A 24,966-nucleotide genomic window follows, 5' to 3' on the forward strand; every position below is an offset into this window, starting at 1 on the left:
GAAACAGAACTCATTCTACAGCACTTTTCCTGATATGGAGTGAGATTTCAGAAATTTTGGCCTCTGGTCCCAGGTCAGTTTTAAAGTCCCTGTAAATCCTATGAGGATACAAACACTGCCCATGCCTTCCTCTAGATGTCAGTAAGAGGTGACAATTTGAATGGAGTCGATTGCGCAATCAGGGCCTGTATAAAACGCCAAAGACCGGATGTACCGTTCTTTTCCTGCTGCGCCTGATGCACGATGGACGTCGGACTGGCTCTCTTTCCAAGCGTTGGTTTAGCCACTTATATATCGCCGGTCATGTTTTTACTCGTTATAGGTGTTAAAAACATCATAAGGTAGTTAATTTAAACCGTTTTATAGCAATTTATATCCGTTTAGTGCGATTTTGAGGCATTGCTTTGTGATGCACTTTGAAGCGCCGGGCACGTTTCGGGGTCCCGGTCGAACGTTAGTGGGCATTTCGATGGACAAGAGGACATCTTTCGACCAAAAGAAGATTAGACCCAAGAAAGGATACATTGCCCAAGATTCTGATGGAAGATCACCTCATAGTAAGAAATATTTAAGATGATAAATCGTTGTTCTGTCGAAAAATGTTAAACGCATATTCCGCCATTTTTTTTGGTATAGCTTCGCTTGGCGAACCCTGTATTGCACAGTAAGGATAATTTTAGAAATGTAATTCAGCGATTGCATTAAGAACTAATTTGTCTTTCGATTGCTGTCCACCCTATATTTTTTAGTCAAGTTTACGATTAGTTATTCATTACGCCAGATCACTGTCCAAAATGGCGCCCGACATTTTCAGGCTAGTTTTGCTAGTATTGTCATGTTATAACCACGTTTGTTTGTGGCTAAATATGCACATTTTCGAACAAACTCTATATGTATGTTGTAATATGATGTTACAGGAGTGTCATCGGAAGAATTCTGAGAAGGTTAGTGAAAAAATTAATACATTTTGGCGATGATTACGTTATCGCTCTCTTTGGCTTGAATCAATGCTCGGGTAACGTTTGCACATGTGGTATGCTAATATAACGATTTATTGTGTTTTCGCTGTAAAACACTTAGAACATCTGAAATATTGCCTGAATTCACAAGATCTGTGTCTTTCCATTGCTGTGAGCTGTGTATTTTTAAGAAATGTTTTATGATTAGTAATTAGGTAATACACGTTGCTCTCTGTATTTATTCTAGTCGAGTTGTGATGGTGGGTGCAATTGTAAACTATGATTTCTACCTGAAATATGCACATTTTTCTAACAACACCTATCCTATACAATAAATATGTTATCAAACTGTCATCTGATGAGGTTTTTTCTTGGTTAGTGGCTATCAATATCTTTATTTGGCCGAATTGGTGATAGCACCTGATGGAGTAAGAAACTGATGGAGTTAGAAAAGTGGTGTCTTTTGCTAACGTGGTTAGCTAATAGATTTACATATTGTGTCTTCCCTGTAAAACATTTAAAAAATCTGAAATGGTGGCTTTATTCACAAGATCTGTATCTTTCATCTGGTGTCTTGGACTTGTGATTTAATGATATTTAGATGCTAGTATTTACTTGTGACGCTATGCTAGGCTATGCTAGTCAGCTTTTTTACTGTGGGGGGTGCTCCCGGATCCGGGATGAGTACCAACTAAAAGTTAATAAACTGCAACAAGGAGCTTGTGAAAACTGGAATTTCACATTTCCTAACACCCCAACATGAACCACACATCGCTGAGAATTATATTGCTCTGTCATTTGCACACAGAATCCATACAAGCACACACATAAACACAACCATGTACTGTACAAACCCAGTTTTGAAGTGCTAGTCTGTGGTTGAGTATACAGTAGGTATATGACATATTGGAAAGCAGCAAGTAAGTAACCAATCACAGACCTCTAGAGTGGTAGTCTGCCGCGAGGCCGCTGACGGGCGTTTTCTTCACAGAGGAGGATCGGTAGACGATGTGTTGACGCCCTCCTCCTCCCTCCTCCTCCCCCATCACTCCATTCCCCCTCTCCACCGGCTCGATGAAGAACTCCTCCTCTTCCGTCCTGATCATACCAGCCTGGGAGAGAGCAAGAGAGAGAGAGGAGAGAAGTAGAGAGAGTTTGTCAGTTATTCTATTTTAGTACAATGCATAATAATAATGACATAAAAACATATTAACCTGTTTGGGATAGGGGGCAGCATTTTCACGTTCGGATGAAAAGCGTGCCCAGAGTAAACTTCCTGCTACTCAGGCCCAGAAGCTAATATATGCCTATTATTAGTATATTTGGATAGAAAACATTCTGAAGTTTCTAAAACTGTTTGAATGATGTCTGTGAGTATAACAGAACTCATATGGCAGGCGAAAACCTGAGAAACATCCAACCAGGAAGTGCGAAATCTAAGGTTTGTAGTTTTTCAACTCATTGCCTTTCTAATAGACAGTGTCTACGGGGTCATATTGCACGTCCTAAGGCTTCCACTAGATGTCAACAGTCTTTAGAACCTTGTTTCAGGCTTCTACTGTGAAGGTGGGGGAATGAGAGCTGTTTCAACCAGGTGTCTGGCAGAATGCCATGAGCTGGTCACGCGCATGGCCGTGAGAGCGACCTGCGTTCCATTGCATTTCTAAAGACAAAGGAATTATCCGGTTGAAACATTAATGAAGATTTATGTTAAAAACATTCTAAAGATTGATTCTATACATCGTTTGACATATTTCTACGAACTGTTATATAACTTTTGGGACTTTTCGTCTGAACTTTCGCCTGGACTTGCCCGCGCCTCGTGTGTTTGGATTGTGAACTGAACGCGCTAACAAAAGGGAGGTATTTGGACATAAATGATGGACTTTATCAAACAAAACAAACATTTATTGTGGAACTGGGATTCCTGGGAGTGCATTCTGATGAAGATCATCAAAGGTAGGTGAATATTTATAATGCTATTTGTGACTTCTGTTGACTCCACAACATGGCGGGTACCTGTATGTCTCGTTTTGTGTCTAAGCGCCGTACTCAGATTATAGCATGGTGTGCTTTTTAAGTAAAGTTTTTTTTAAATCTGACACAGCGTTTGAATTAAGGAGAAGTATATCTTTAATTCTGTGCATAACAGTTGTATCTTTTATCAAAGTTTATGATGAGTATTTCTGTAAATTGATGTGGCTCTCTGAAAATTCGCCGGATGTTTTCAAGGCACAACATTACTGACCATAACGCGCCAATGTAAACTGAGATTTTTGGATATAAATATGAACTTTATCGAACAAAACATAAATGTATTGTGTAACATGAAGTCCTATGAGTGCCATCTGATGAAGATCATCAAAGGTTAGTGATTCATTTTATCTCTATTTCTGCTTTTTGTGACTCCTCTCTTTGGCTGGAAAATGGCTGTATGTGTTTTTGTGACTAGGCTCTGACCTAACATAATCATATTGTGTGCTTTCGCTGTCAAGCCAATTTTTGAAATCGGACACAATGGGTAGATTAACAAGAAATTAAGCATTAATTTGGTGTATTGCACTTGTGAATGTATGAAAGTTATATATTTCAACCCCAAAATTGTTTTATTACGTGCTCTGCCTTTTCAGCGGAATGTTGTCGAAGGGTTCCTAGCCATAAGAAGTTTTAAGCTTGGTTTGGGATCTCGCCCACTCATCCCATTTTCTTGAAAACTTTCCCCCAGCTAAAAGCCATGAAATCCATGTAACTGGCTAAATCCTCTCTTCTCCTCTCCTGGGTGTGGGGAGCAGGGGATAGGCCACAGCCTTACAATAATTGAAGAGAGAGATGGAGATAAAATGAGCGACCGTGTTAATTGTGGCATCAATTATAAATTCCGTTTTAGTCAGTCTTTATGATTAAAATGCCTTTTAGTCTTAGTCACATTTTAGTGGTTTGGCTACAGGTTAACAATTTAGAAATAAAGCTTTTTTTCTCCCCATCATAACCTTGGGATGGGGGTAAATAACAGTGATTCCCTTAACAAATGGAGAATCTGCGCTTTCCAACCATTCCAGAAATTTTACTGCAATATTCAGGAAATAGCAAATAGCATTCAAATGTCCCATTGGAAAAAAATAACTGCACTCGCATTTGCCCTCTGCGGCAACACAAAATAAAGCTTCTGATGTGATCAAAGCAAAAATAACCTACATGAAAGCAAGAGTAACAATATTGTTTCTAGTTTAGGTTTGTTACAATTGAAGTGTCCTGGCTCATCAGTTCAAAAGACTGACGATTGACTGAAGTGACCGTTATAGTTATTGTTGAAATTAACACTGATGAGATAGAGAGGGAGAGAGAGAGAGAGAGAGAGAGAATGACACATGGTATCAGAGCCACTGCACCAGGAAATAAGTTTGTCCAGGTCGAAATCCTGCTCTAATATTCCCTGTAAGCTAATTCCCCCTAACCCGCTCCCCATTCTGACACACACACACACACACACACACACACACACACACACACACACACACACACACACACACACACACACACACACACACACACACACACACACACACACACACACACACACACACACACACACACGCCCACACACACACACGCCCACCCACACACACGCCCACACACGCCCACACACGCACGCAATCACTCACGCGCACACACACACACAGTGAAAAAACAGGCGCTTGCAAAATTGCCTGTCACTCTCTGTAATTCCATCTGTCTGTTTAGACAACTGGTAATTACCACGGCAACCGACTGCCGAGGAGCAAAACCATGGGGGAGAACTGAAGAGGAGGATTCTGGGGCTTTAGAGGGAAAAGAAAGAAAAGAAAAGGAGAAAAAGAGAGACACAAACACTGATATGCCTGATACGCTCGCTGTCACTCTCCCTCTTCCCTCTGACAGGTTGAAGAAGGGATGGTGAATGATCCTAACGGAGGAGTGTGAAGTGGGGGAGAGAGAAAATAGAGAAATTGTTGCTCGGGCAAAGAGCTGGGGAAAGTTTTCACTGGATTGCGAGGCAGCACTAAGTGTGATGTTATTCCACTGGTTTAGACTGAGAGCTGCACTGGAGCAAGCTAACTCAGAAACACCACTACAGAGCTTTAAGGTCTGCTATAGTAGTTCCTTGTTCAGCAGCTACTTTCACAGCTACTTTAACTCTCCACTGTACACAACAGTGCAGTACACCTTTGGGCCTGTATCCACATAGTGTCTCAGGGTAGGAGTGCTGATCTAGTATCAGGTCCCCACCCGTCCATATAATCTTATTCATTAAGATCAGCACTCCTACACTGTGATTCCCTTGTGAATACAGGCCTTGGACTACTGTACATACCACCCCATATAGCTTTGGGTTAATATAGGTTAAATTCCCATTTTGGCCAGTCCTATGTGATACGTGGCTTTGACCAAAAGGGAAATAGAGTGTAATTTCAGATTCACCCCAAGCCTGTCATGGTTAATTCCTATCATTACATCATTATCTGACATTACAGTTACTGCAGGGGAGAATGACAGTAAGGCAGGTCAACTCCGGTGCTGGGTAATGTCAGTAAATCAGCAGTATGATTATGATCCGTCAGTGCAGAGAAGCTAAGGTGTTTATACATCTTAAACAGGGAATCGTAAAGCCTGCACACAGTTCGCCTACTCCAAGGTGTGTGTTCGTTGTATCACGAGCTACATCAATACATCAGAGGTATAGATACTGTATAGCACGACAATGAAAGTGAAGGCATTGGACGTCTATTCTATACAGCAAAAGATAAGCCTTATTCTTCCTTTCACTTTTTTCTCTCTCTCGCTTTCTCCCTGTCAGTCTGAGGCTTTGGCCCCAGGGATGTCGACAAGCCAGTGACCTGCCCTTTCTCTCTCTCTCTCTCTCTCTCTCTCTCTCTCTCTCTCTCTCTCTCTCTCTCTCTCTCTCTCTCTCTCTCTCTCTCTCTCTCTCTCTCTCTCTCTCTCTCTCTCTCTCTCTCTCTCTCTCTCTCTCTCTCTCCGCTCATCCCTCGGTTCTCTCTGAGCCGTGGTGCAGCATTACGATCGGAGCTGATGGATCTGTGCTGGTGCATGGCTCCCCGCTCCGGAATACCAAGCAGACAAGAGAGGAGAGCCGTGTCAAAGAAAAAGATGACATGTGGGAATGGGAGACATGGTTGGATCGATCAGAGAGAGGGAGGAGGGAGAGAGAGAGAGAACTGGACAACTCCAGTCTAAAAGAAGAGTGAATAAAACATCAAAGAGTCTCTATAGATTCCAGAGAAAGAGAGCATCATGTTCTTTCAGAAACAGGAACAAGGAAACAGGAACAAGGAGGAAAGTATGGAACAGTGGAGGATTATGAGTTTATTGGACTGCCCATAACAACTGTCTGGAATAGTCTCCCTTCTTCTCAATATCAGATAACAAAACTATACCTAAAACCAAAACCATGAACAAACAGAAAAATATAACCATGAACGAAAATATTTGCCATGGGTCCTCAGATCCTCAAAAGGTTCTACAGCTGCATCATCGAGAGTATCCTGACTGGTTGCATCACTGCCTGGTATGTCAATAGCTTGGCCTCCGACGCAAGGCACTACAGAGGGTAGTGCATATGGCCCAGTACATCCCTGGGGCCAAGCTTCCTGCCATCCAGGAGCTCTATACCAGGCGGTGTCAGAGGAAGGCCCTAAAAATTGTCAAAGACTCAAGTCTAGGTCCAAGAGGCTTCTAAACAGCTTCTACACCCAGGCCACAAGACTCCTGAACATCTAGTCCCCCCACCCCACCCCCATTTTACGACACACTGCTACTCTCTGTTATCATTTATGCATAGTCATTATAATAACTCTACCTACATGTACATATTACCTCAATTACCTCAACTAACCGGTGTTCCCGCAAATTGACTCTGTACAGGTACCCCCCCTGTATGTAGTCTCGCTATTGTTATTTTGCTGCTGCTCTTTAACTACTTGTTACTGTTATTTCTTACTCTTATTTGTATTGTTTTTAACTGCATTGTTGGTTAGGGGCTTGTAAGTAAGCATTTCACTGTGGGGTCTACACCTGTTGTATTCGGCGCAGGAGACTAATAAAATGTGATTTGATTTGAAATGAACAAAGAGAGAGTTAGAGAAATTTGGAGAAATATGATGAAAGATAACCATTAAAGGTTAGAGAACACTACTGGGAAAATCCCTTTCCTGATAGTGCGCACTGTCTCTATCTTACCCACACCAGCTATTTATTACAGTCACTAAATCACAGTCAATGAAATGGAATGGAAAATACATCAAAAGCAGAGGAAAGCATGAAAACACCCACTATAACAAGTAGGATTTATCTAAACCATACACTTCTATTTCTATCTGTCTCTTGCCTTAAAGCTACCTTTGGAAACACGCACGCACGCACGCAGGCACGCACGTAGGCACGCACACACGCAGGCACACACACACACACCCACACCCACACACACACACACACACACACACACACACACACACACACACACACACACACACACACACACACACACACACACACACACACACACACACACTAAACGTAGCCCTCTAAAACTGTAGGCTATTATTGCCTTTCTGGTCATTGAAACCCTGACACAAACCACAGCCCTCCTGAGGCCTTGGAGTCATCATCTCAAAGCTCTAAATATGGCCCACACAACCAAGAGCTTCTCTTACAAGTGAGGAGGCTCTGGCTGCATCTCAAATGGCACCATATTCCCTATATAGTGCACTCATGTTGTACCAAGGCCAATAAGGCTCTGGTCAAAATTAGTGCACTATGTAAGGAATAGGATGCCATTTGGGATGCAGTCTCTGTTTTACGGACATACTGGGACTATATAAAGCCCCTGTACTGTGAGTAGTTTGAAACGTGAGAGGAGTCTAAGTGTCCTGGACAGGAGTAACAGTAGAGCAGTAGAACAGTAGGGGGTGTTACGGAGGATACTGTGTCCACGGATCAAAGAGATACCGCCATACTATACCATACCACCGCCCTCAGCTAGGATCTGTAAGACCACTCACTATCTGGGTGATCTGGGTCGGTATCAAAGTAGGAGTGCTGATCTAAGATCTGTTCATATAATGTTATTCATTATGAGCTAAAAGGCTACTCTGAGACTCTTTGTGGATACGGACCCTGTTCTCGATCTCTGCCCTTACGGGACATTTACGATCATATAGTGTTGTGAGAAGATATACTCGTGACAGCCAAGCTCACTCATGAGAGAGAGAGAGAGAGAAAGAGGGAGGGAGATAGAGAGAAACAGATAGACAGAGGGAAGTGGGGGAGAGGGAGCAAGAGAGAGACAGGGGCGAGAGGGGAGAGAGAGAAGGGGGAGAAATTGGGGAGAAAGAGAGAGAGGGGGGAGAGATAGAAAGGGGGAGATAGAGGGAGGGAGGAGAGAGAGGAGAGATAGAGAGAGAGAGGGTGCAAAGAAAGAGAGAAGTAATTAATGTTAAGTATTAAAACAGATTAATTAAGTTAATTAAATTGTTTGCTCAATTTCCAGCAGGGAGAAGAGATTGCCAAATTAAGTAAATCTGGGATATGCTAGAGGAGGATTGAGGACTAGGCATATAATAAAGCCTTTACTTATAACACATGGCGAACAGGAATTATCAAACATAAACACAACCTCTCGCGCACAGAAACACACACGCGCGCACACACACACACACACACACACACACACACACACACACACACACACACACACACACACACACACACACACACACACACACACACACACACACACACACACACACACACACACACACACACACACACACACACACACACACACACACACACACACACACACACACACACTCCAGGTCTACAGTACAGTGGCTCCATTGGAGCATGGTATTGTGCTCCCCTGTCTGTCCTCTGTTCCCTCTGCAGTCCTGTGCTGTGCTGACCTCAGGTTTGGTTCTGGTGGCAGATGCCACTGTGATTTAGGCCCTGGGGGACTTAGTGATGCAACCCTGGCCCTGTCACCCTGTCCCGCTCATTACACAGAGTGGTCTCTTAACACAGGCCGACGCTCCAGGACACAGACACAGGAGCTCACGTACACACACACACACGCAAACACACACACACACACACACACACACACACACACACACACACACACACACACACACACACACACACACACACACACACACACACACACACACACACACACACACACACACACACAAACACACACAACCACACACACACACAGGAACCCAGAAAACAGAGGATGTCCTTAGGACATTACGCGACGTTCCCACAAGCTCCCTTTGAGGGTTTTGGCAAAACGTTATCCCACTGACGTTCTGAGAATGTTCTAGAAACATTAAAACATGACATTAACCTCAGGACCATAAGAGGACATTAAGTACAGGTCCCGGTTTGGTCGCAATATAATGTCATAAGGTATTTTGATGTCCATTAGTGAATGCTACGAAAAAGTTCCTATTTGGTTCAGATAGGACGTTATCAATGGGACATTCAATGACCACAAGAGGACCTTTCATTACGGTCAAGAGGACGTCACATGATGGTCCCAATGACCAAACCAATGAGGAGATGGGAGAGGCAGGACTTGCAGCGCGATCTGCGTCAGAAATAGAACTGATTTCTATTTTAGCCCTTGGCAACGCAGACGCTCGTTGGTGCGCGCGAGCAGTGTGGGTGGAATAATTGAATAAGATATATTTCTAAATGTATTTTGCAACGCAACGCGAGCGGTGTAGTCAGCCTGTGAGACGTCATTCTGTTACCAAACTTTGCATCTGTACTGTTCTTCAAGTAAATGTGTTTGTGTAAAAATGTCTGTGGCCATTTTTTTACTGTACTGTTAAAAGTAGTCCTTGTGCATAGAGTTAAATGGTTTGTTTAACTTTACAATCATTGGTTTTTGTTTGACATACATTTTAAATTAAAAAAATTGGAGTCTCAGCATCACTCTGTTAACGTGGAATTGGCCATAAATATTAGTGGGGTAAGTAGGTGCACTATATAGGGAATAGGATGCCATTTGGGACACATCCCATGTGTCTCTTCATCTCTCTCTGACCCTCTCCATGGCAGGCTTTAGTCACAGTTTCAGTAATACACAGAGCACTTCCTCTAGTTTAGAGGTCATCACCACAGTTTGACCCCAGGTCATACGCTCTGAACTACACTAGCTCAACCTGCATCTGGGGACTCCTTCTCCGTTCTTAAACCCTCCCTTCTTCCTCCTCTCAACTCCTCCCTACTTGCACATGCTTCTTCCTCCGTCTTTCTCATTTGTCACCATCTCTCTCTCCCTCCGTCTCCATCCTCCTCTCCCCCGGTTCCCTCCTCCTTCTCCCTCCTCCCTCCTCCCTCCCGTTTCCTCTAACATTGACTGAGTAAGACACTCCTTCATTATGTTATTTCCAGGTGCAGAGGAAGGACTGGTAGACTGCTTCCTTTTCTCTTCATAGTGCACTATTTTTCACCAGAAACATATGGGGCTTAGTGTACTATAGTGGGAATAGGGTGCCATTTGGGACTCACCCTCTATTAGTGTTCCTTAGATAAACATCCAGTGGTTAGCATTTAAGAATAGCGGCTAGCCTCTTTAGTGTGACGCCCGGGTAGGACCGTTTTCCATCAGGGTGTGGTTGTGTTGACATAGAGGGAGAACGGTGTAGGTGAGACAGTACTCAAGGAAGGCAGACCATCTGGGGTTGAAACCACACTCCCTCTCCCTCTCCCTCTCCCTCTCCCTCTCTCTCTCTCTCTCTCTCTCTCTCTCTCTCTCTCTCTCTCTCTCTCTCTCTCTCTTCATCCCATTCATTACCTCTGGTTTCTGACTAAATATCTCAGTCTATGGGTGTTTTGAATCAGAAAGAGACAGAGACAGAGAACGAGAGAGAGAGGAGGGGAGGAGGGTGGAAACAGGAGAAAAGACAAGTGGTATGAAAGATGAGACAGGTAATTGTAAGTAATTGAGGAGAAATTGATAAGGGAAAATGGTTTAAATGTGAGGCATACAGTACTGTAGAGAGAGGTTGACTGTAGACAGAGCCACGTGAGACTGTGAAAGGGAATAGAACTGGAGAGGCAGAGAAAGAGGGAAATAGAGAAAACATTGATGGTAAAAAGAGGAGAAAGAGAGAGAGATGGAAGGTAGGTAAAACTGTAAGGTAAAGTAGCATTCCATGGTCAGTGAGCAAATCTGGAATGTGGCTCCGTCCTCCTTGGTATGTTCCTCTGGTGTTCTCCTGGCGTTCAACTAGCGTTCTGGCATCGTTCCCGGCCAGCCAGATGTTCTCCTGGCCCAGCGGACACTGAGGAGTCAAGACAAGTGTGTGTGTGTGTGTGTGTGTGTGTGTGTGTGTGTGTGTGTGTGTGTGTGTGTGTGTGTGTGTGTGTGTGTGTGTGTGTGTGTGTGTGTGTGTGTGTGTGTGTGTGTGTGTGTGTGTGTGTGTGTGTGTGCATGCATCTGTGTCTTTGTCTGTGTGTGGGAGTATTTCTAGGATCTAAAATTCCTGTCTTTCCTTTCCTATCTGCAGTGAGTTTAGGACCTAGCCTACACACATCTAGGATTGTTTAAAGTTTGCCATCATTTTACACCTCTTTTTCCCCTCCCTTTTCCCTTTTTTGTACAGTCCTACTGTTCTGAACGGCCCGGTGGAAAGTCCTTAGTTGATCCAAGACTTAACAACGCTGGCTTCAGCCTGACAGAGCAGATATGTCTGCTGAGGCAGTCTAGCATTAATCACTCCCCGGGGGTGAGGGGGTGAGGGAGGGAGGGATGGATATACTGTAGGGAAAGAATATGAGAGAAGCGGAAAGGAGACCAAGAAATAAATAGAATGCGAGCGATAGAGGTGTATGCATAGTCAAAAAGCATTTGAGAAACTGTCAACATCATTCTCAACTCACTGTTCATCCCTCAGACACATTCACAAGGTGAAAATACAAAAACACAAGAACAAACATTTGCTTCTAACATGAACTATATCCCTGTAGACCTTCCCCTAAAGCATTGTCACTTACTGTAAGAATATACAGCTATATGTGACAATCCACATGAGACTACCTGACGAGCCTGGGCTTAATGTCAATGGAATATAAAGTATCTGTTTACAATAAAACAGTCTCTTACTATGAGCATATACCGAAAAGTGACAATGCAGGAGAATGGTATTTAAATAGAATAGAGTAGCTAGCTGCAGTAGGGTGAAACAGCATGTTATTCTCCTGTGTAGTTACAGTGCTTCCTCTATCTCCAGGATTGTGAGCTTGGCAGTGGGTCCCGGTCAAAAGTATTGCACTACAAAGGGAATAGGGTGCCATTTGGGACATGGCCAGTGTCTCCGGGGTGTCAGAGCGAAGGTAGAGCTAATATTATGTAATGCAGATACAGTAATTAGATGAGGGATGACATTCACTACAGACCCTGGGTAGAAGAGGGTTTATGGAGGTGTATGAAGAGGACAGTATACGAGGGGGTTGTAAAAGAAGGGGATACAGAGGCATAAAAAGAAGAACCTCACCAATCCCTCAATCCCCCCGTGTATGTGTGTGTGTGTGTGTGTGTGTGTGTGTGTGTGTGTGTGTGTGTGTGTGTGTGTGCGTGTGTGTTTCTGAGCCGTAATCCCGATCCCCGCTAACACACCATTCCTAACATGGAATACTAACTGGCCGGGACGGAGACTCACCAAATCTTCTTACACCGAATGCACACGGGCACCATTGATAAGTGTTAAATAAAATAAAATACAATTTTAGGCGTCGACCTTACAGGTGTAGACCTTACAGTGAAATGCTTACTTACAAGCCCTTAATCAACAATGCAGTTTTAAGGAAAAAATATATATAAAAAATAATAATAATAATTAAAGAGCAGCAGTAAAATAACAGTAGTGAGGCAATATACATGGGGTACCGGTACAGAGTCAATGTGTGGGGGCACCGGTTAGTCGAGGTAATTGAGGTAATATGTACATGTAGGTAGAGTTATTAAAGTGACTATGAATAGATAATAACAGAGAGTAGCAGCACTGCAAATAGTCTATGTTTGATGAGATGTTCAGGAGTCTTATTGCTTGGGGTTAGAAGCTGTTAAGAAGCCTCTTGGACCTAGACTTGGCGCTCCGGCACCGCTTGCCGTGCGGTAGCAGAGAGAACAGTCCATGACTAGGGTGGCTGGAGTCTTTGAGAAATTTGGGCCTTCTTCTGACACCGCCTGGTATAGAGGTCCTGGACGGCAGGAAGCTTGGCCCCGGTGTTATACTGGGCCGTACACACTACCCTCTGTAGCGCCTTGCGGTCGGAGGCCGAGCAGTTGCCATACTAGGCAGTGAATCAAGCTGTAGAAACTTTTTGAGGATCTGAGGACCCATGCCAAATCTTTTCAGTCTCCTGAGGGGGAGTAGGTTTTGTCGCGCACTCTTCAGGACTGTCTTGTTGTGCTTGGACCATGTTAGTTTGTTGGTGATGTGGACACCAAGGAACTTGAAGCTCTTAACCTGCTCCACTACAGCCCCGTCGATGAAAATGGGGGCGTACTCAGTCCTCCTCAGTCCTTCCTGTAGTCCACAATCATCTCCTTTGTCTTGATCACGTTGAGGGAGAGTATGTTGTCCTTGCACCACACGGTCAGGTCTCTGACCTCCTCCCTGTAGGCTGTCTCGTCGTTGTCGGTGATCAGGCCTTTCACTGTTGTGTCATCGGCAAACTTAATGATGGTGTTGGAGTCGTGCCTAGCCATGCAGTCCTGAGTGAACAGGGAGTACAGTAGGGGACTGAGCATGCACCCCTGAGGGGCCCCCGTGTTGAGGATCAGCGTGGCGGATGTGTTGTTACCTAACCTTACCACCAGGGGGCAGCCTGTTAGGAAGTCCAGGATCCAGTTGCAGAGGGAGGTGTTTAGTCCCAGGGTCCTTGGCTTAGTGATGAGCATTGAGGGCACAATGGTGTTGAAAGCTGAGCTGTAGTCAATGAATAGCATTCTCAAATAGGTGTTCCTTTTGTCCAGGTGGGAAAGAACAGTGGGGAGTGCAAGAGAGAATGCAAAATCTGTGGATCTGTTGGGGCAGTATGCAAATTGTACTGGGTCTAGGGTTTCTGGGATAATGGTGTTGATGTGAGCCATGACCAGCCTTTCAAAGCACTTTATGGCTACAGACGTGAGTGCTACGGGTCGGTAGTCACTTAGGCAGGTTACCTTAGGGTTCTTGGGCACAGGGACTATGGTGGTCTGCTTGAAACATGTTGGTATTACAGACTCAGACAGGGAGAAATTGAAAATGTCAATGAAGACACTTGCCAGTTGGTCAGCGCATGCTCGGAGTACACGTCCTGGTAATCCATCTGGCCCTGCGGCCTTGTGAATGTTGACCTGTTTAAAGGTCTTACTCACATTGGCTACGGAAAGCGTGATCACACAGGCGTCCGAACAGCTGATGCTCTCATGCATGTTTCAGTGTTACTTGCCTCGAAGCGAGCATAGAAGTAATTTTGCTTGTCTGGTAGGCTTGTGTCACTGGGCAGCTCTCGGCTGTGATTCCCTTTGTAGTCTGTAATAGTTTGCTAGCCCTGTACATCCGACGAGCGTGGGAGCCGGTGTAGTACGATTAGATCTTCGTCCTGTATTGATGCTTTGCCTGATTGATGGTTTGTCGGAGGGCATAGCAAGATTTCTTATAAGCTTCCTGGTTAGAATCCTGCTCCTTGAAAGCGGTAGCTTTAGCTCAGTGCGGATGTTGCCTGTAATCCATGGCTTCTGGTTGGGGTATGTACGTACAGTCACTGTGGGGACAACATCACCGATGCGCTTATTGATGAAGCCAGTGACTGATGTGGTGTACTCCTCAATGCCATCGGAAGAATCCCTGAACATATTCCAGTCTGTGCTAGCAAAACAGTCCTATATCTTAGCATCTGCCTCATTTTATTGACACTGGTGCTTCCTGCTTTAATTTTTGCTTGTAAGCAGGAATCAGGAGGATAGAATTATGGTCAGATTTGCCAAATGGAGGGCGAGGGAGAGCTTTGTATGTGTCTCTGTGTGTGGAGAAAAGGTGGTCTAGAGTTTTTTTCCCTCTGGTTGCACATTTAACACGCTGGTAGAAATTAGGTAAAACGGATTTAAGTTTCCCTGCATTAAAGTCCCCGGCCACTAGGACCGCCGCCTCTGGATGAGCGTTTTCCTGTTTGCTTATGGCCGTATACAGCTCATGTGGGCTTGTTCGGGTGTCTGGAGTAAATCCCTCTCGTCCGACTCATTAAAGAAAAATCTTTGTCCAGTTCAAGGTGAGTAATTGCCATTCTGATGTCCGGAAGCTCTTTTCGGTCATAAGAGACGGTAGCAGCAACATTATGTACAAAATAAGTTACAACCAATGTGAAAAAAACTAAAATAGCACGGTTTGTTAAGAGCACATAAAACGGCAGCCATCCCCACCGGCGCCGTCTGTGTGTGCGTGTGCGTGTATGTGTTGATAGATGGGCCCCGATTAGCTGGGACTGACTGTTTAGTGATTGCAATCTAACTGCGGTGGAAAGGCAGTTCACTGAACAGTGATATCAAAAGCAGAGAGTGATTAATACCGCTGCATTCTAATGGCTGAAAAACCAATCACTCCTCTCAGATCAGCAACATGGGTGGGAGGATCCCAAAGCCTCTGTGTGTTTGTGTGTGTGTGTGTGCGTGTGTGAGTGAGTGTTTGAGAGGTGTGTGTGTGTGTCTTCTTTGGTGCTCATACAATTGATGACCATGACTCTGAGAACTCTGGATAAAAAGAGTACACACCTAGAACCAGGCTCAGGCCCTAGAACATCCCCACTCTCTCTCTCTCTCTCTCTCTCTCTCTCTCTCTCTCTCTCTCTCTCTCTCTCTCTCTCTCTCTCTCTCTCTCTCTCTCTCTCTCTCTCTCTCTCTCTCTCTCTCTCTCTCTCTCTCTCTCTCTCTCTCTCTCTCTCTCTCTCTCTCTCTCTCTCTCTCTCTCTCTCTCTCTCTCTCTCTCTCTCTCTCTCTCTCTCTCTCTCTCTCTCTCAAACAGTATTTCTCTCTGTATCTTTCTCTCCCTCACCCAAATGACCCCACCCTCCTCACTTGCACACTGACACACTGACTTTCGCACCGACCCATCCTCATCCTTATCTTTACTCTATCTATCTCCACATCTATTAGGCATACCTGTAACCTAGCAACAGAGCGGAACTAAGGCCATCCCCCACCTGCTCCCTCAGTTGACAGCCAGAGCTAACTGCCAATCAGATTTGTCTTGGTGATGGACCGACGACCAATCAGAGGATTAGAGAAAGAGAGATGTGACAATGTCCCTTACTCCACACCCTTGCGGACCCTGATACCGACCTGGGAACATAAATAGACAAATGCACGCATCCACACACAGGTACACGCACACAAACGAACGAACGAACTGCACGCACACAGACATATTTACCACGCTTGAAGCCGCAAGAAGACAGGAGCATGCTCACTTGCCTGTTGATTTTATAAAAACTGCTGTTTTTGTTAGCAGACTGAGGGAAGGCTACCTATAGTACTAACACACACACACACACACACACACACACACACACACACACACACACACACACACACACACACACACACACACACACACACACACACACACACACACACACACACACACACACACACACACACACACACACACACACACACACAATGTTTTTAAACACGTAGCTACCATACACAGAATGCTCATATATTCACATAATACCCACCCAGAAACAAACAATTCCTCCATATTCATCTGCACACAACAATCAGACACCTAGCTCAACCACTTAACCAGAATACAATGCTGTTTAACTCATCTAAAGGCTCACACGCACATGCACAAACACACGCTGAAAATGTAGTTTATCACTACGCTAAAGCTACCCTTAATATTGTTTAGTTACTTGAAATGTCATGGACACAACTTTCAAGAAGGGAAATGGAAGGGAAAGGGAGATACCTAGTCAGTTGCACAACTGAATGCATTCAACCGAAATGTGTCTTCCGCATTTAACCCAACCCCTCTGAATCAGAGAGGTGCGGGGGGCTACCTTAAATCGACGTCCGCGTCATCGGCGCCCAGGGAGCTGTTGTTGGGTGTTAAATGTCTTGCTCAAGGGCAGATCACTCTGGAATCACATGTTAAAATAATGTTTAATGTAGCCTACAAAAACTATGTTTCAAGTGACAATTAGGCAGGTCTGATAAGGAAATTCTTGCACCCATATTCACCCATATTTTATTTTATTTTTTTATAAAAAAGAAGCGTGTAGTTCCAGTAGTTAGCTACACCGCTACATGGTAAAAACAAGTTATTAACAACTGAAAATACCACCAAGATTTTAATTTAGTTCAACTACCACCAAGCTTCTGCAAAATTTAAATAAATTACTATTTGAACAACATGTAGTTGAACACACACTCACACTCACGTGCACACGCTCACACTCACACTCACACTCACACTCACACTCACACTCACACACACACACACACACACACACACACACACACACACACACACACACACACACACACACACACACACACACACACACACACACACACACACACACACACACACACACACACACACACTAACACACACACACAGAGAGGGGGTTGAGATATATGTCCTATATGTCCTCACCATGATATCTGATCCTTCAGTCTCATCTCCTCTGACTGGAGTATCTCTAGAAGGAGACAGAGCTCGCAGTCTTCAAAAATACTACACCCTAACCACCTCCCTCCAACTGAGAAAACATACCCTGAAACGGTTTCCATCTTATCCCTCTCTCTTCTCCTCTGTGATATCTATCAATGCTTCTATTTCTCTCCATTTATCCATCTCTCTCTTCATCTCGTCGCCTCTCCATATGGGAGTGTGTAAGAGGTGTGACGGTGTAGCATACCGCCATGTGTTTCTGCTTTTATGGCACCAGGACCTGTTGTGTGTGTGTGTCGGTGTGTCACTGTGCCCCCTCCTCGCTCTCTCTCTCTCGCTCTCTTTCTCTCTGGCCCCCTCTTCTTCCCTCTCTTTATCTCCCTCTCTCTCTGTCTCTCACTCTTTTCCCCCTCTATGTATCTCTCTCTCTGTCTCCCTCCCTCTCACCCCCTCTCTCTCACTCTCTTTTACATATTCTCTCCATACAGCCAGCGTCGAGGCCTGTGATCTTTAGATGAGAGAATTCCTGACTCCTGCCTGCGCCACATTCATATGTTTATTTTCCCACTCTTCCTCCCTCTTTCTCCCTCTCCCTCTACCCCTCTCACTACACCCCGCCCCACCCCCTCTTGTCTTTTTAAATTCCATTTCTCTATTTTCACTAGATTCTGTCAAAACACAGCAAACGGGACCTGGTATACCTTTGAATTGTAAGATGTTTCTCTCTATATATATATCTTTCCACGTACAGTATGTCTCTCTCTCTGTTTTCACAGCTTCTGAAGAGAGAGATTAAAGTGGGTAAGTTAGAGAATAAATGAGTCTCCGGTTGGAACGGGGGAAGTTGAGAGAAAGAGCATCGGTAGAAAGAGAGCAGAGGAGAGAGAAACATCTCTTCTGTCGGCACTAGTTTACACAACTGCCACGACAAATATCATCCATTTTACACCGGCCATGAGAATATGGAAATATGATACAAGGTTGTTATTGAATGAAAGCTAGAGTGCAGAGCAGACCACCCAACTAAACACCAGACTTCACAGTAACCACCAAGAACTCACTTTCACCTGTAGCAATCTTACTGAGACCAAGCATAGACAGGAAAGCTACAGTTATATAATTTTTAACGACCAACATTTTTATTTAAAGAATTCCAGTTGGCTGATAAATTACAGGAATGGAATTCAGGCTCTTCCCAGAATAAAAGAGTGTCACTGACAGTGGGTTTGAGGAGGTGAGGAGGAGGGAGGAGAGGGATTGGAGAGACAATGGGAGTGTCGGTCGGTGAGCTGAGAGACAGAGAGCCTCTTTGTTCCCTGCTCTCATCCCCGCTCTGAGGAGGGAGATATGACAGCATGGGGATTGTAGTGTATGTGTGAGTGCGTGAGAGACAGAGAGAGAGAAGCAGTTAGCAGTTATACTATGAAGGCTTGGCTTGGAGAGGTTTGCACCTGTTCACGGACAGCTGTTGTGTTGTGCATTAAAGTCCACAAGCGAAGGGAAAAGGTGAGAGGAGGAGAGCACGTAGATACGAGAAGGATTTATACAACGAGCAAAGTGATGATGCTGTATGTGGCTGCTATGAAAGTGAACTGTGTGTATGGGTGATCAGGGATGTATTCATTCCGCTGATTCTGTTGCAAAATGTTTCTTAAACAGGAGCAAACAGAACAAAACTGGAAGGGACCTACCTGAATTTGTCCAACAGAAACTCACGTTTTAGTTGCAAAACAGAACGTTGCATCTGTTTGGATGAATGATTATACCACAGATCATCTAGATACAGGCAAGAGTGTGCAAGGCGGTGTTAAATGTGTCACTGTCTTTCACCTTGATTACTCCAATTTATCTCGCGACCTGTGCGACCCGTTCCCCCGTTCTAAACTTTCATTTGTAGGCTAGGTTGTAGCAACCTCATGATGGGTATTATGTAGGGCAAATTTGAGTATCATGTAAATTTAGTAGCCTAAACCGATCAATGTTACATTGAGCTGGGTGAATGGAATATGAATGACAGTCATCCAATATACTGTAATAGAAGTAGCAAAGACCATGCTCATAAAAAAAATGGTCATCCCTAATCTTGAACGGCGTGTGTGTGTGTGTGAGACTGTGTGTGTATGCGTGTGTCCGTGATTGTATGCCTGCGTGTGTGTGTGTGTGTGTGTGTGTGTGTGTGTGTGTGTGTGTGTGTGTGTGTGTGTGTGTGTGTGTGTGTGTGTGTGTGTGTGTGTGTGTGTGTGTGTGTGTGTGTGTGTGTGTGTGTGTGTGTGTGTGTGTATAGGTGCATGTGTGTGTGTTTGTGTGTGTGTGTGTGTGTGTAGCAGGGCCCACTGTCTCAGAGCCCAGAGCAGGGCAAATACTTAGCACGCAGGAAGGATTGTGTGGTTGTGGCTTAGCCAAAGAGTGGAGGCTGGCTAGTGTTTTCTAAAGACTAGGAAAAGAACAGAGTAGGTGAGATCTGACTTGTGGGCAGTTTGTAATTGTTATGGTGAGTGAGACCGAGTGAGAGTGGAGAAGAGACAGAGATAGAGCATATGGGGGAGAGAGAATAGAGAGAAAAGTAAAGAGAAGAGAGAAACTAGACAAGTGAGTGGGGAGTGTTGAGTCTGGACTATATGTGTGTGTGAAATTTGATGTGTGTTTGCAGGTGCATGATACTTATCCTTGCGTGTGTCCAACGTTTGTCCATAAGTGTCAAATTTCAAAGGTTAAGTTTAGGCATTCATTCCGAATCGAAACTTCCCGATGTGGCTTTGTTTTGAAGACTGCTCATTAAGAAATGCTAGCGGCCATGACTGAAGCCAAACAAGAGTGGTCTTAGGGGTGTGGTTTGTTGTGGGTGTGTAATGTTTGCATATCGTACCCTGGCAGGTACTGTTGTTTGTCCCTTCTGAATCACCGTGGCAACAACATAGCCACTTCCTTAACCCTCCTGTTGTATTCGTTTCATGTTAATTCATTCTGTGTTCCCGGTCCAAAATGACCGCCCCCGTTATAGCTGATTATAAATCCATAATAATACATATATTATCACCTAATGTTGTGTTAGATCTTTTTATCAACTTAAGTTCTTGTGAACATGACAAGTTTTGAACTTCTATTTGCTATTTATGGCCTGTAGGTCCTCATTGACCTGAGCTCATACAACTAATTTTTGAGTAAAAAAAGCATAATGTATGGATTAATTAGACTATAAAAAATATACACATACTACTTCGTGTCAAAGTTTAACAAGGACTCTCTTCTCCTCACCAGTGTCATGATCAAAGATATGATCAAGAGCCTCACATACAGTATATCGTTTGGTCATTGTGCTGCCACAGAACGAATTGTGAGCAAGGCCTCAAAAAAGCTTTATATACCAGAGCTGCGAGAAAAGTTCTATATATTATTGAAGCAATGTTGCAATTGTTTGTGAGAATGCCAACAGGTGTGGTTCCCGTGAGGGAAAGATTCTATTGGGGAAAGGTCCCGTGGGGGTTGCCATGGAAGCCAAGAAGGGGAGTGAGGAGTGTGTGTGTGTGTGTTTGTGTGCTCAAACACACATGCATGTGGGGGTCTGGGAGAGGAAGTGTGTCCATCTGATGAATGGGCATGTGCCTGAACTCAATTTTATACACTAATTGTAATCTCACCCAATCATTTCTAATGACCGGTCATTTTTGACCTGGAACACCACAGGTGTACAAAAGTTAAGTAAAACATCCAAAATGTTATGAAAATCAGCCAAATGTATTTTGTGTGTTCAGTTGCCCTGTGTGGACAAAGTCATGGAACCTTATGACAATTAGATTAAATGAACTACATTTTTCGGTCCAATTCGACCGGAATACAGCAGGAGGTTTAAAATAGGGACTCCCTTAAAAATAGTCAGATTTAATCTAAGATAAATCAATAATTCTTCAATTCATTTAGATTTTTTTTTTGTCGTGGTGGTCTCAGTCGGGCAATTTTACATCTTGCTAACGTGTTTGCTGCAGTATTTCTCAAGTAAAAACATTTGGATAAAAAAAAATTGTCAGTGCACACTGCATGCAGTCTATCGACTCAGTAAAGTATGTCTGTGTGCTCAGGACTGATTTCTGAGAACAATAACATGTCTACAACTTCATCACCTGCAAGATTGTCAAACTATCGTAAATAAAGCACAAGCTACACTCAGTTTATTAATGCCCAAAATCACTTGCTAGCTAGCTAAGTTCCAACTCTGTGTTTGTCAATGAAGCTAGCAAGTAGTAGCTAGCAGGCCCATTGAGCAGCCAGGCCACAATCAGCTTATCAGGTCACTGGGGAGTGGCGATGTGTGTGCTTCAGTGCCATTTAGTTTTTTACAACTATCTCACTATCTTTTACAAGAACGTGTGTCTGTGTGGAAGTGTTTCATAAGGAATCATGTTACAAAACAGATAGCAGGACGACACAAGATGCTCCCGAATTGGTTTTGGAATATTGATAAGTTGCAGTTGGAATACAAGTGCGCTCTGATCGTTTCAATTCTCATTTGCCAAGAAAAGTGGCAGACTCGAGTGATTGACACTATCAAACACATCAGCAAACGTCCACTCAATAAAGGGCTTAGGGGCCAAGGGTTCTTTCAACATAACATTGGCAACGCGTTGCCTTACGTAAACGTGTCTGAGGTGCTGCGTAATGAGCCGGTCTGTCTCACTGTCTGGAGGTTCTGGCTGCTATGATTGGATAGAACACGTGCGGATGATAGAGTGCAATCAACACAGCTGCTTCTCTCGTTTTTGTTGGCACTGGGCAAGTGGGCATGATTGTAATCCATACCCAACGAACTCACCAACAAAACTCTGTTTTGGACGAGACTGACTGTATGATCAAACATATTCCTACAGTATTTACACTTTGTAGTAAATTTTTACATTAGAATTCATGTTTCTAACTCATATAGATGCCACATAGGCCGTTGAAAACCAGAGAAGTTGGTTTTAAGGGTCAGTTGACCTTTAAGGTTTGAGATAGGGTTAAAACAAAAACAACTCCACGGTTAGGTGTAGACATTAATTCCAAATGGTTAAGGGTTAACCTTTTACTGCAGTGGGCTAAATCAGGGTCACACAGAGTGTTTCTTAATAGTCTAAACAAATCTACTTTGAGGACACCTGTACCATGTCAAATATAGAGTTGAGACTGAAATAAGACTGAAATATAACAAAACCATTTGACATAGAAACACCGGATTTCCTGCAGTTAATAATGAATGAAATTACGAACAATATTTATAACATTCCACCCATGAGGCCACAAGAGGGCGATTTGGTCATTTGACTGCAGGAAAGGTTTTAAGGTTTGAAAAAACTAGTGCCTAGCACTGGGATTGAACAAGCGACCCACTCAGCCAGAGCTCACAGTTTACACCCATACGCCTTTCCCACTTTATGGTAATAGTGCTCACCATTGCCCCTAGTGGCCGGTTTTGAAGTCATCTCCATAGGTCCTGCTTACCTGGATGGACGACGAATTTCGCAGTAGATCGTCAGTGACCTGGCTGGCATATGTGTGCATGTGTGTGTGTGTGCGTGTGTGTGTGTGTTTGTGCCTCAGGACAGAGCTAGTCTCTCATTACCAGCTGTTTCCTGCAGTCCAGCACTAATGAGGAGCCTAACTATCACCAAGGTAATCAAGGTCAACCCTGGGCCAGGCCACAACACACTGCACAGTCAGCTCACACCACACACACACTACAGCATGTCTACGCACGGTGAAGGGGGGGGGGGCGGTTGTGTGTGTGTGTGTGTGTGTGTGTGTGTGTGTGTGTGTGTGTGTGTGTGTGTGTGTGTGTGTGTGTGTGTGTGTGTGTGTGTGTGTGTGTGTGTGTGTGTGTGTGTGTGTGTGTGAGAGAGGGATGGAGAGAGAGAAAGAGAGTGAGGGAGGGAGGGAGCGAGAGAAAGAGTGAGAGAGAAAGAGAGAGAGAGAGAGCAGGAAGCCACATGGCTAAACAGAGTAAGGCTGGGCCAGTCAAGGGGAAGGAAGGGAGCGTGATGCCATGTGATGTTATGCCGTCCCTCCCCTGCTCTGCTCTACCACTCCTCCAAGTGACAACACTAAACACAAGAGAGACAGAGTGAGAGTGAGAGAGAGTGTGAGATATGAAGAGGGAAGAGTAATTAAATGAAAAGAGCAATACTTATCTTCTTAGTCCCCTCCATCAAGGCCAGCCTTAGAAAGACACAGCCAGCTAACGTCATAGCAACAGGAGGGGGATTGAGAGAGAGGAGGGAGGGAAAGAAAGCGGTAGAGTAGGGTCTGAGAAGAGTAAAGGAGGTACGCACCCAGAATAGAGAGACACAAGAGGTAGAGGCAGAAACGGGGAGGCACAGAGGAAGAGCGTGAGAAAGGAGGCGCGTCCAAAAAGGTCATAGTCGCAAGATAAGAGAGGGGACGAGAGGGAGAGGGATGAAAAGTGGAATGGACGAAAGAGGGAAAAGAGAGGTAGAAACAAAGAGGATTGGCACATAGCTAGCAGTACAGTAAAGTCCAAGCCATCCCCTCCTCCCCTCATACCTCCTCCTCTCTAACCTCTACTGGGCAGATGTACCTGTGTTTATCATTGGTCTTCTCTCATTATCCTCCCTGAATAATGAATGAGCTCTGTATCAATAATTCAGCTTTAATTAGCTCACCAACACCAGCCACGCTAGAATGCTGCCCAGAAGAGACGATCTCAAAACTTTTGCACGTTACCCTTTTGTTAACACTCTTTTTCTCCACCCTGTATCACCCATCTCTCTCTCCCTCTCCCCCTTCCCTATCTCTTCATGTAAATGTGATATCGTTGGCAGGTTAAGTGCAGGGCTGGGACTCTTAAAGCAGAAGTTTCATTGGTCTCCTCCCCAGATACTGCCAGGTACACACACACGCATGCAAGCCCACCAGGCCCGGTGCCAGAAGGAATCAGTTGGACGGGGTGGGGTGTCGTTTCCTTTTCAGGGAGGTGCCAGCAGCCTACTTTATTGTGATGGGCGGGGTTGGAATTCCCATTGTTATAGAGCATTTCAAACCCGTAATAAAATGCACAGCATACATACCTATTGCAACGTTCCACTCGTTGAAGTGGCCTGCTGGTGATCAGTACAGTTTGCATTACCAGTACACTGATCTATGACTTCAGCACCATGGACAGATACGTATATTCGTATAATGCATAACATACAGAAATACACTGAGATTTCAATGAAATTCTAATGTTTTTACTAACACTCCTCGCAGATGTTCATATTGCCTTTATAAATAGGCTAATGCACATG

The 24,966-nt window shown here is 44.3% G+C and overlaps 1 protein-coding gene across 2 annotated transcripts in view; it reads right to left on the reverse strand.

Moving 5' to 3' along the window:
* The window catches only part of LOC139574113 (A disintegrin and metalloproteinase with thrombospondin motifs 2-like), a 198,814-nt gene that overhangs the window by 120,722 nt on the left and 53,126 nt on the right, over positions 1-24,966 (reverse strand). For both annotated transcript variants that reach the window (XM_071398299.1, XM_071398298.1), the window contains exon 3: positions 1,900-2,071. In XM_071398299.1, coding sequence (XP_071254400.1) covers positions 1,900-2,071 — 172 coding nt within the window. The remainder of the gene's footprint in view (positions 1-1,899; positions 2,072-24,966) is intronic.

The sequence above is a fragment of the Salvelinus alpinus genome, chromosome 4, assembly GCF_045679555.1.
Source record: "Salvelinus alpinus chromosome 4, SLU_Salpinus.1, whole genome shotgun sequence".
In the NCBI taxonomy this organism is placed as follows: domain Eukaryota; kingdom Metazoa; phylum Chordata; class Actinopteri; order Salmoniformes; family Salmonidae; genus Salvelinus; species Salvelinus alpinus.